General features: G+C 42.6%; 3 protein-coding genes across 4 annotated transcripts; 1 reads left to right on the top strand and 2 right to left on the bottom strand.

The window, feature by feature from the left end:
• Positions 1 to 1,939: 1,939 nt before the first annotated feature.
• On the bottom strand, positions 1,940 to 9,215 carry LOC111593302 (ras-related protein Rab-3). 2 transcript variants are annotated; one of them, XM_023305984.2, is made up of 5 exons: positions 8,963 to 9,215; positions 3,849 to 4,082; positions 2,608 to 2,726; positions 2,369 to 2,540; positions 1,940 to 2,305 (listed from the first exon to the last, which is right to left on the bottom strand). In XM_023305984.2, exons 2-5 carry the CDS (start codon positions 4,071 to 4,073, stop codon positions 2,159 to 2,161), a joined length of 663 nt encoding a protein of 220 aa, XP_023161752.1. In that variant the 5' UTR covers positions 4,074 to 4,082; positions 8,963 to 9,215; the 3' UTR covers positions 1,940 to 2,158. The 2 variants fall into 2 exon arrangements, with proteins under 2 accessions (XP_023161752.1, XP_023161753.2); XM_023305985.2 differs by lacking the exons at positions 3,849 to 4,082; positions 8,963 to 9,215 and adding an exon at positions 2,934 to 3,090.
• Positions 4,291 to 6,245, top strand: LOC111593300. Its single transcript, XM_023305982.2, has one exon. The coding sequence runs from the start codon at positions 4,416 to 4,418 to the stop codon at positions 6,132 to 6,134; it is 1,719 nt and encodes a 572-aa protein (XP_023161750.2). The 5' UTR covers positions 4,291 to 4,415; the 3' UTR covers positions 6,135 to 6,245.
• Positions 9,216 to 9,309: 94 nt separating the features above from the next.
• Positions 9,310 to 11,578, bottom strand: LOC111593301 (D-aspartate oxidase). The gene is made up of 4 exons (XM_023305983.2): positions 11,160 to 11,578; positions 10,974 to 11,097; positions 10,752 to 10,897; positions 9,310 to 10,697 (listed from the first exon to the last, which is right to left on the bottom strand). Exons 1-4 carry the CDS (start codon positions 11,345 to 11,347, stop codon positions 10,148 to 10,150), a joined length of 1,008 nt encoding a protein of 335 aa, XP_023161751.1. The 5' UTR covers positions 11,348 to 11,578; the 3' UTR covers positions 9,310 to 10,147.
• Positions 11,579 to 11,726: the final 148 nt, after the last annotated feature.

The following is an 11,726-nucleotide window of genomic DNA, read 5'->3' on the forward strand; positions in this document are numbered from 1 at the left end:
AGGTCGACGAAGCTGCAAAGGCATTCACAATTTTAACAAAAACGAACAAATTGTTTAACATGCATCTGAAAGATACTTTTGCATCTGCAAGATACTTTTTGCAAGACTCTTTGTATATAAAAGATACTTTTGTATCTGAAAGATACTTTGGATCTAAAAGATACTTTTGTATCTGAAAGATACTTTTGTATCTGAAAGAGACTTTTGCTCTGCATCTCGTGCAACAATTTTAATCCGTTTTGCGGGTATATTTTTCTTTTGTGGAGGAGGCGGAGGAGGAGATGGGGGAGGTATTTATAATACAGCGATATGCCTTTAATTAATATCTCAATTGAAACTCTGCAAATGACGAGCAATTTTATATAATTGTTTTTGTCTTTCAGCATTATGGTTTAGCTATACAAAATTGTTTTAATTTTTACATGCATCATATATATATATATATATTATATATAACAATTATATCTCAAAGTCAGCTGGCATTCACAGAAAAATTGATCGATTTTCGTTTATAGAAATTATAATTATTTAAGCAGAAGAAATTGTTTACTTCGTGTGCATATCAAAAATTGAAGTTCAGTTAAGTTTAGTTTAGTTTATTAATTTAATTTAAATTAAATGCACCGATATCTCTGTGTGTTTTGTTGCACTGTGCAGTCAACGCACGGTGGGCTACAATTCATTAATTGTCAATTGAAAATGCTGAAAAACTTATAGTAAAAATCATAAAAAGCTTTGTGCGTTGAGAAAGTATTTGCAGTCTCTCGGCTTACGCTAGATCAGCCAGACTGTATATATATAGTCTATATATATAGTCTATTTACATCCGGTTAAAATCACGCTCGATCTGGTCTACACAATAATTTCTCTTTGAAATGAAATTTTGAGCAAGTAAAACAAAAGTGAAATTTTGATGCCGTTCATTTAGAGTTGGTTTTGTCTTTCGTTTGGTTTTCTCATATGGTATATGTATATTTATATATGTATAATATTTAATTTTTATAATACGCAACACATTAAAATTGTTTAATTTCACTACATAAATACATACATACATAATAATAATTATAATTATAATAATGAACTTTCTTCCTCGACTAGAGCCTTGCCTTTTATGCATATACAACGCGTACAGTTGTGTATGTGTGTGTGTCTGTGTGAGTGTGTGTGAGTGTGTGTGTGTGTGTGTGAAAACTAGTTAGTTTATAATGAATATATATATGTATGTCAGTGCTTGCATTTAATGTTTAATTTCACCAATTCGCTAGCTTTGTGCGTTTTTGCTGCTATTTTGTTTGCCTTTATTCAATTTTCTTTCAATTTTCATTTATTGACGGTTTTTCCAAGCTGCCAGCGTATGTACATTGAAAATACTTAAATGAAACATTCAAAAAGTGTTTGCGAGAGAAAGAAATATCGTCTTGATACGGCTAAGAGACAGACGAGTTTTATGTTTATAGAGTACAGCGAAAAGGAAATGGGAAAAGTCATGGAAATTATGTTTATATATATATATATAAATATGTATATAGCACAAAATTGTGCATATTTAATTAGTGCCCAATTCAATGCCACTTAGACATGAGTTATTGTTATCGTTAACATTATCATTATCGATATCGTTATCGGTATCGTTTATCAATTTTTACACACAACACATTGACAAATTAGCAACATTTCTCAGTAAGCACATTGAAAATAAACATGTTTTCTTTGTATTTATATTCATATATATACATATATATTGGTATATTATATATATGTATATATAAAGCAGTATTTCGTGTCTGTTTTGGTTTCTCTGCGATACTAACTCTCGTTAAATTCTTCATATCAAATACAATCTCAACAAATATGCTGGAAACACTGATATAATTCAAACACATGCAAATCAATTGTAAATATATAATGTATATATATAGATATATATATATGTGTGTGTGTGCTGGTATATACATATATATGTTGGTATTACTTATGTTCTCGTTCTCTATAAGTTTTTGCATTTCATTTGCTGCGCTCTCAAAACTTTTGTTCAAATTGTAACTGTACTGCGTGTATAGGTGTGTCTGCATGTGTGTGTGTGTGGGTGTGTGTGTGAGTGTCTATGTGTGTAGGCTAGTTAGTTTTGACTATAACATCGGCTAATTGTGTCCGTTTAACAATTACAATTGGCATTGGGCGTGCCCTGCGGCTGATCCGTCAAGCGTTGTCCCTTCTGTGAGCCGCCGACTAACGTTGGATCTGCATCTAGACTCTCGGACATCTTGTCGCATATAATATCCACCAGACGCTCAAAGACAGCCTGTCGTACATTGAATCAGGATCAATATGGATGCATTTAGAAGATATAGCAGCTGAGACTAACCTTAACATTTACATTCTCTTTGGCCGATGTCTCAAAGAACTCAACGCCCAGCTGATCGGCCAATTGGCGTCCGCGCTCGAAGCTAATCACGCGCTGGTCCTCCATGTCGCATTTGTTGCCCACCAATATGACCTGAGCGTTGTCCCACGAATACGTTTTGATTTGTGTCACCCTGAATGCAAAAGATATCAAATAATTAAGCGCACAGTGTGAGTATGTTTGCAGCTCTCGTTACGCACCAGTCCTGCACAGAGTTGAAGCTGTCCTCATTGGTGACATCATACATCAGAATGAAACCCATGGCGCCGCGGTAGTAGGCTGTGGTTATGGTGCGGTAACGCTCCTGCCCAGCCGTATCCTGTTGCCCACAAGGACACACACGCACGCATACACAGAAAGCAAACGTTATGGTCAGTGAGGTAAAGTCTATGTGTTACATCTACGTGTCATGTGCATAAAACGCAATTAGTGCTGCCCACACACCCACACACACACACGCTCACACGTATGTATGCATGTGGGCGCACAGCTGTGTTCGTGTGGGAACACTTCGCAGTGCGCTCACCTGTAAAACTTGTTGCCCCTGGCGAGTGAGGCGCTCGCTCAATGGCATTGATGCCAAAATAGACACAGCTCTCAGCAATCAATAGAGCTGACTCTCTCTCTCTCTCGCTCTCTCCCTCTAGCACTCTCTCTGCCTCTCTTTCGCTCTTTATCTATGTTAATTGACAGCTAACTTGTCACATTACTAAATGTGCTGCATTTAGGTTACTTAAGCTTTGCCCATAAAAGTATGCTACACTTTTTAGCTTGTTCACTTCTGATTTTAATTAGAAAATTTTATGATTTTTAAATAATTAACTGAACAACTCTTAAGAGTATAGGTTGAGCCTGTTGACAAACAGCTTGAAATCAAAAGCAATTAGCAGAATAATTGCTGAATAGCTGAATAGCTGAATAGCTGAGTAACTGACTAGCTGAATAGCTGAACATGTGTGTGTGCTGAAAGGCGGCGCTGCTCATATTTAATTGTATTCGATTAAGCTGAGGTATCTGTGCTCCTTTAGAAGCCTTTCATCTAGTAAGAGCTACGCTAGCTAATTGGACTGAGTGCTTAACTAGAATTAACTAGAATTGGCCTTTTGATGAGTGCTTGGCAGTTGATAATTGCTAATTTTATGTTGTCTGTTGCGGCCAAATTGGCAAGGAAACTGGTTGGATTTGCGAAGCAACTTGAAGCGAGTTGTTAAAGAGAGTTGCTTAGGTTAGTGGAGAGGTCTAGCTTGGGCGAAGTTGACACCGACTTGAACTTGGTTCAACTAGCTTGCCTTGACTCTTATTACAATTGAAATCTGTTGCTTTAGGATCTATCTTAACTTGGGAGATCTGAATGAAGTCGTCCAACAGCAACAGCCTTGGCCATGCACCAAGCCACACTTAGCACAAAAGTGAATCAGTAGTCGACTTCTGCTTGACTTACCCAAATCTGAAGCTTCACACGCTTGTCATGACGGAACACGGTCTTGACCTTAAAGTCGATGCCCACGGTGGAGACAAAGGCCGATGTGAAGCTGTCGTCCGCATAGCGAAAGAGGAAACTTGTCTTGCCCACACTGGAGTTGCCAATGATGAGGAGCTTGAACATGTAGTCGAAGTTCTGATCGGCTGCATCCTTCTGCCATTTGGGATCCCCGCCGCCAGCCATAATTGTGTGCTGTAAAGGAATCAGATAACTTCAGTTAGATCAGCTTAGCCTGGATTTTGTTATAAAAAAAGTTTCATGTGGAGAAAATCATTATTCGCAGCAACAGTTTAACACTAGCATCAATTGCTCGACTTCATTTTAAATATATATATATATATATATATCTATATATGTATGTACAAATACATATATATTTATAGAAAAAATTCCATTCTCTTCAAAATCAACCTTAATTTAAATTAAAATTTTGAACACCTCCGATTGGTGCTTCACTTCTTATTTTTACTCGTTTCTGCGTTTTCACATTTCACGTTTTTGCATCAACATTCGGATCCGGATACCATGTTCGATACCACGTTGGGCATGCTCGTCAGTTGGCTGGCCCAGGGTATTTACCTGCTGCTAAGCCAGGCCTGGCAGCATCCGCTGCTAGCCACCGGCGCCTGTCTGCTCATCAGCTTCTTCAATCAGGCCGACGAGGAGGTGCGCAAGGAGCTGGGCGAGGAGCTGCGCGAACGTTTCCAGGGCTTTAGCAAGCTCTATCCGTTCTCGTATCTCTGGCGCAACAGCGCCAAGGGCGTGACAGGCGGCTTTGATTATACTATAAAGCACGGACCACACACCTGGACACAGTCGGTTATCAATCAGAGTCCCGTCAACATTGAGGAGCAGGTGGTGCAGCGCCTGGCCATACGCGAGCTGCTCAACTGGAATCACTACGACGAGCTGCCGGCCAGCATTGTGCTGGAGAACACGGGACAGACGCTGTTGCTCCGTGCCCAGTTTCGCAGCAATGTGCCGACCATCAGTGGCGCCGACTTGCTGGCTAGCTATACCTTTGTGGAGCTCTGCTTCCACTGGGGCTGGTCGAACAGCGAGGGCTCCGAGCATACGCTGAATCATCGCAAGTTTCCGCTCGAGATGCAGGTGCTGCATCGCACGGGAGCCTCGGTGCGTCGCAACAGCACGAGCAGCTACGATCTGCTTATGATTGCCTACGTGTTCGAGCTGTCCGCACACAATCCGTTTCTCGATCCGCTCATGCAGAACCTCAAGCTGGTGCAGACGCCCGGCAAGCGCGTGAACATTGCACCCTTTCCGCTTTCCTACCTGATCTATCCCTTTCGCACGGGCTTCTATAGCTACGGTGGCTCGCTGACACAGCCGCCGTGCTACCAGGGCACCGAGTGGTTCATCTTTCCCGAGTCGCTGGCCATTAGCGACTTTCAGCTGCGCCACTTTCGCCAGCTGCTCAGCTCCGATGGCGTCACGCCCATTTCGCGCAACTCACGCCCGGTGCAGCAACTTGGCAATCGGATCATCAATCTCAACTACTTCTGTCCGTACGATGCCACACAGCTGGCGCGCATGCGCATCGAGATGCTGCAGCAGCAGCAACAGGAGCTGGACGAAGAACATGGACAGTCGCAGCAGGAGCAACAGCAGTTGCAACAGCAGCAGCAGCATCAGTTGCTTCCGCAACAGCAGCAGCAGCAGCCACAGCTAAAACTGCACGATATTCCCACCACCGTCATCCTAAACTCGGATGACGAGGGACAGCTGATCGAGACGCTGGACACAACCACCACCATAACCACCAGCTCCAGCGCCAGCGTTTGCACCACTGTGCTCAAACGTGAAACGGCAGCCAATTCGCTTCAGCAGGAGCAGCAGCAGCAGCAGCAGCAGCAACAACAACAGCAACAGCTGCAACAGCAACAGCAGCAACAGCAGCAGCAGCAGCAGCAGCAGCAGTCGTCGTTGGCCGCGTGCTGTCCCAATTCCATCATCTTTTTCAGCTCCAGCAACAAAAACAACAACAATCCCAACAGCAGCAGCAACAGCAGTGTGAATTTTCGAAGTCTGCAGACCACTGGCAGCGATGGCGACTCCAGCCTGATCAATAAGTGCAGCGGCCATTATCTGCTGCAACAGGCTGAAGATGTGATGATGACCGTGCCCAGCGCAGTTCCCAAGTGCGGCATGGGCGATGGCCTGGGTGTGGGCGTGGGCGTGGCTGCCGGCCCAGGTACGGGAGCAAGGATGCAACTGATCGAGTAGAGCGCCGACACGTAGAACAAGTGTTGGTTACTTTTTTAATTTTTTGTGTATCATTGTTTAATCAGCCAGAGGAACAGCAACAGGAAGCCGTCGGTAGCAGCTCAACCAAGCGTAAGCCGCCTTCCAGTACTGCAGATTATAAAGTAATTGAATTGTCTGCGCGTGCATTAAACGAAATGCGTTTGCCTTTTCAAAAAGCATAAACACGATTCGCATTAACTTATTGGCCTTGGCCGGAGGAGCGGTGGCTGGGGATTAGGTAGTGACAAGGCCTTGGGGGAATAGCTGGCATAGCTAGAGAGTAATTGGTAACTGAAGAAACGCAGTGAATAGCTGTGCGAAATCCAAATGAACGACTATAGGTTACGACGCGCTAGTATGGCAGGATATTTTATTAAAATTTTACATTTTCCGTGAAGCGATTCCTTTTTACCTCTTATTTACAAGAGCTGCACAACCGTCGATAGGCAATAGCACATGTCAGTTTCGATACTATCGATTGCTATGCACAAAGGATTATTCTCCATTATAAGGGTTCATGACACAACAAAGGCAGGCACTCATTATTTTGTTAAATTGAAAAACAAATAATTCAATTATAGTTTAGACTAGTGTAAAACAAAGTAATTTAATTTTAAATTTGCACAGCAATTATTTGTTCATCTTTTATGTTAACAATATCAAAACTATCGATAATCACTGCGCCTTTTTTACAACACTTACACAGCTTACACATTGGAAAGATCACAGTGCCGAATGCTTGGGCGAAGTTCGTGATTCTACAAATTGTAAAGCAATGGATGAATGTCAAAACGTGAGTTAAAGCCAACTTAAATGAAATCTTAATCTTACTGTTTGGCACAAACAGGCAGGCTTAAGGGATTTGCGCAGCTGACTAGTTCAGCAAGTTGCAGTATATAAACTTAGAAAGAAAGAGAGAGAGAAAGCTTGTGTTTATGTAGCTGCTGCCTGCCAATTTCTTATGAATTTTGCCCTCTGGAAATATGAATATTAGCTTTTCTTTAATATGAGTGTCACGTCATGATGAAATTTCAAAGAACGCCTTGACTGACAACAAGGCAATCAGCTCGAGCCTGGCCTTGAAAAAGTTTTAGCCTTGTCTTCAGAGGAAGAGAAATAGGGAGGACGGAGCTTGGCTGCTTTGGCTATTTCAACATTGAGTTAATAGTGACTTTTTTGTCATACACACAACATTGTGTCGATAATTTGTTTGTACGAGCAGCTACAACGTTTTACCCCCACACAATCATGCTTTAAATCAAAAGTTCACTCCGTCACCGTCAAGGCCCCTGGCAAAAGACACAGCTCCATCTAGCGGTGAGTGGCGGCGCTGGCGGTGGGGTCGGCGGATGTTGAGAGGCTTTTGAGGCGCATCGCGAAGACAGGCATAAACCTGTACAGACATGAACAAGCAGCAAGCGACAAGCAGCGACAGTCATGTTCAAGTAAATAAGTGCAGGCTGTTATCAGAGCGTGCTGCGTGCTTTTTATCTGCCTCGCCAAGCTCGTTCGCTTGGTAATTATCGATTTTTATACCCAGCACAGGGTTGGCTGTTGTTACACGTTGTTGTTGTTATTGTTGATGTAGTTGATGTTCTTTCATGTTTCAAATTTGTAAGCAGCTCCCCGTGAAACACACATTAAGCAGCTGTTGCCAATTGCCAGCATAACCTGTGGGCCTGTTGTTTAATTATTGATAACAAATTGCGGCATCGCATATCACAAAGCAAATGCCAATTTCAGATACATTTATTCTGCACGTGTATGCGTGTGTGTGTGCTCGGTTCAATTATGCACAGAAGTTGTAAATTTCTCAATCAAAATGTTGACTATTTCAAAGTTTTCGGCTATTTAGACAAGAATACGCTGGTAGCAAACTCTGTGTGTTTGTGTGGGTGTATATGTGTTCAATTCGATAGGGGATTAAACTTCCCATGCAGCCAGCAACTATCCAAAAAGCGAGCTAATTGGCCATCTAAAAATTACTATTGCTCCTTTTAGAGGTTTTAGAAATGTCGCTGTATATCGATAGTAACTCGATAACATTTTATGTAAAGCAATTTGCTGCTTAATCGATATCAGATAGAAAGTGTTTGAAGCAGTCGCAGTTGAATTTTTAATAATAAGAAAAAATACTTTTCAATCATATTGGACACATCTACACACCAAAAACTAGCTGGACTTATGTATGTGTGTATTCCTCTAAAGCCCTTTAGCACACAACAGACTTAAGCATACTTGGCCATTTGAGAGTGCTCAATCAATCAATTTAAAAAGTTCAGATAGTCTTAGTGTATATGTGCTATGTGCTTGCAATCCATCATTATAAGAAATGATATCACGTTTAAACACTGCGAGAGATGTCTATGGGTAAAACGAGTTTCAATTTGACGTCATCTGAAGGACATGGAATCCAAAGTACATATATATAAGAAATATAAAAGTTTAAACAGTTTCAGTTTTTAGTTAACCTTCAACTATTGCTGTCGTTCTTGTGTGCAACCAGGTGGCAGTAGCAGCTATCAAGCCACAACAATGAAATAAAATCATTTGCTGCGTGCATTTGGCATTGACAACTTTCGCTGTCCAACTGGACAAACAAACAAAGAAGAAATAAATAAGAGCAGATATCAAAACACGGCGAGTTGCCTGCCTATTATTGTTGTTGACATGTCCAGCGTGCACATGCAAATGTCTGTGTGTATGTGTGTGTGTGTTTAGCATATACTATACATGTATGTAAGTACATAAGAAATGAGTACCATGCCGTGTATACTTATTGTTACGGGCAATGCAAATGCACTTACTGTGACTTAGTCTTGAGGTTCTTGCGGTTATTCTCTACGCTCCCTGTCTCTCTCTCTCTCCCGTGTTGTTGCAGCTGCTGCTGGCTGTAGGTGTATGAGTTTGTGTCTGTGGCTGTGTGTGGGGACTCGTATTGCGCTGGATGCCTGCGAATCCTGGGGTAATTCCTTGAGTGCTGCGACTGTTCCTTCTGACCGACTGCCGTTGTTGTTGTTTTTGTTGACGTATGCGTGTGTTTCTGTGTGCGTGGGTGTAAGCGCTTTACTGTTATTTTTCACACATATACACAAATCGATATTGCGACTGCGAGTTTGCTTTTTCGCTCTAATTTCTGCTTTTTCTTTTGTATTTTTTTTTTTTTTTTTTGTGGTACTGGCTTAGGGTCTGTGGCGTGCAGCACGGGTAAAATTTAGCCTTGGCACTGGGCTCGTGTTACCACTGATGGCTGACTGCCTGCTGTTAGAAATTTTTGCGCTTTTTTGTTTACGATTGCGATTATTCAATCAATTATTCAGCGTTTTACGCGCGTTCGTCTCGCCCGATACAAGTGAATTATTCATTTAGTTGCAGGCGCCAGGTAAAGTGCTTCTTTTTTCTCAACTGATTTTCACCTTTTTTTCCTGTGTGCTCCGTTAGAATTTGCTGTCGCTCTGTTGTACACGTCGTTACAGGACCACGAATGAAGCACAAATTTTCCTGCAGCTACGCATGTGTCTGTTTGAGTGTGTGCGGCGAATTGACTATCGCGGCGAATATAAGCGTTTTGTATACGTTTTCATCATTTGAACTGTTTCAATCGTCCCAGCTGCTGTTTCTTTCTGCTCCAGTGGTGAAAATCGATGCCTGATGGGTTATTTGTGTGGGCGAGCGAAAGCTGTCGAGCTTTCCATTCATGCGGCGCATTTGCGCATTGTGTGCCGAGCCGCAAACGTTAGCCAACACTGCTCATGCATATCGATAGGCACCGCATAGCGCGCGACATTTGAATATTGTTTTTATTTTTATTTAATCTTATCTCAAAAATTGTAATTGATTTATGTCTTCATAGCCAGCTCGCATTTTGATTAATTTATTGAGCCAAATGCAATCAAAATTCGTGTTTGTGGAGGTTAAAGTTTGTATAAATCGCGAATTGCACATATGAACATTTTAATTAACAACAAGTCAACAATATAATAGAAATCAGGCTACAGTTTGCTATTGCCCGCAAGCACGTCGCGCACCACTTGCACCGCATATTTAGCTGTGCCCGGTGCAGTGGTTACTCCATAGCCGCCGTGCCCATAATTGTGCACCACCTTCAGGCGACGACCCTGAGCATTTGTCAGCAGCTCCGGCTCCACACGCACCACCGAGCGGTGCGGACGTAGGCCAACGCACTCGCGTACAATTTCCGCCTTCTTCAAGCTGGGCAGCAGATCATAGCAACGCTCCTTTATAGCCATGCTATCGTACTTGCACCACTCGGTGTTGTAGCTGTCGTACTGTCTGCAACCACCCAGCGTCACCGTCTCAAAACCGGGCAACACATAGGTGTCGAGGTCACCGTAGAAAGCCGTCTTTATCCAGGGTGCACGCACCTTCAGTACCTGTCCACGAATCGGCACCAAATGTTGATCATTGCACAGCTCCTTGGCGCCCATGCCGGTGCAGTTGAGCAACACGTCAATGTCCTGCGGTACGTCGAGCAAGTTGCTCACATGCTGACGCAACACTCGACCGCCGTTCGACAGGAATCTGAAATACAATTACATTTAACCGAAGCTAGCTATGGATTTCAGTCAAATTTACTTCTTGGTGGCATAGGGCAGGAAGAGACGACTCTCTGTCAGGCAGGTGGTAAAGAAGGAGCCATACTTCCAGCCGCCGTGGCAGAGCCTCAGCTCCTCCTCTGTGGCGCGTCGGTAAACGGGCAGCAGCTGCTCTATAAAGTGATTCTAGATAATCAAACAGTAAACATCATTAGCTATAATCAAATGTGATAAGAATAGGTGATTAGGGCCGTAGGTTTACCCGCACTATGGAAGGCGTGGTGCGTGAGTATATGTAGCCGGACAGTTGACAGACGCCAGCTAGGGCTGATTCCGGGGAGCGCCGCAGCTCATCCCAGTAGTTAAATGCATCCCTCATCCATTGCCTGCAAATAAAGAGTATAAATTAATATGAAATCAATTGATTTGACCTTGTTTTGTCACGTACTGGGTAATCTCCTGGGTGGGGCCCATGAAACTGGTGCCCGGGCGAAAGATGCCCGCAGCCACATAGCTGACGGTGTCTTCATTGAAGCGGTCCGCTATGATCGACACCTGCGCCGTGGGAAACTGCTGCTGCAGCTCCAATGCGCTGGTTAGACCAATAATGCCGCTGCCCAATACGCCGAAATGCATTGTTGTCAAGTTGCCGTTGCTGTTGATATGCCCGAAAGTAATGCAAACCACTTACTGAGCAGTTGAACAAGTGCTGCTCGTGTATTTAATAATTCTTAGATGCTTTATCAGTGTCGAATAAATCGCAACACCTGATATCAGTCAGATTACAGCTATGTCCATTATTTTAGCCGCCACTGTGGGCAGTGAGCATTTGCTTTTGTATTAAATAACATAAAATAGAATCATATCTATAAGCACTGCTGCTCGACTCTTTTTGTGTCATTTTAAGACTATTCTCATTATATTTTCAACTGATACATTAATTAATTTATTTGATACATTTACTTCTTAACATTTTTGTTTTTTTTTTTAATAATATCAGCTGTTAGTAAATACT

Source organism: Drosophila hydei, unplaced genomic scaffold, assembly GCF_003285905.1.
Source record: "Drosophila hydei strain 15085-1641.00,03,60 unplaced genomic scaffold, DhydRS2 tig00008122-arrow-pilon, whole genome shotgun sequence".
Lineage (NCBI taxonomy): Eukaryota > Metazoa > Arthropoda > Insecta > Diptera > Drosophilidae > Drosophila > Drosophila hydei.

What these genes read in the sequence shown, in the direction of transcription:
- LOC111593302 (XM_023305984.2), bottom strand. Translation starts at nt 4,073, where the DNA reads ATGGCTGGCGGCGGGGATCCCAAATGGCAGAAGGATGCAGCCGATCAG. An exon ending in GTGTGAAGCTTCAGATTTGG is followed by an intron (nt 2,727 to 3,848) that starts GTAAGTCAAGCA and finishes TGTGGGCAACAG; the next exon opens with GATACGGCTGGGCAGGAGCG. An exon ending in TTCAACTCTGTGCAGGACTG is followed by an intron (nt 2,541 to 2,607) that starts GTGCGTAACGAG and finishes TTTTGCATTCAG; the next exon opens with GGTGACACAAATCAAAACGT.
- LOC111593300 (XM_023305982.2), top strand. Translation starts at nt 4,416, where the DNA reads ATGTTCGATACCACGTTGGGCATGCTCGTCAGTTGGCTGGCCCAGGGT.
- LOC111593301 (XM_023305983.2), bottom strand. Translation starts at nt 11,347, where the DNA reads ATGCATTTCGGCGTATTGGGCAGCGGCATTATTGGTCTAACCAGCGCA. An exon ending in CCACGCCTTCCATAGTGCGG is followed by an intron (nt 10,898 to 10,973) that starts GTAAACCTACGG and finishes TTGATTATCTAG; the next exon opens with AATCACTTTATAGAGCAGCT. An exon ending in CTGCCCTATGCCACCAAGAA is followed by an intron (nt 10,698 to 10,751) that starts GTAAATTTGACT and finishes ATTGTATTTCAG; the next exon opens with ATTCCTGTCGAACGGCGGTC.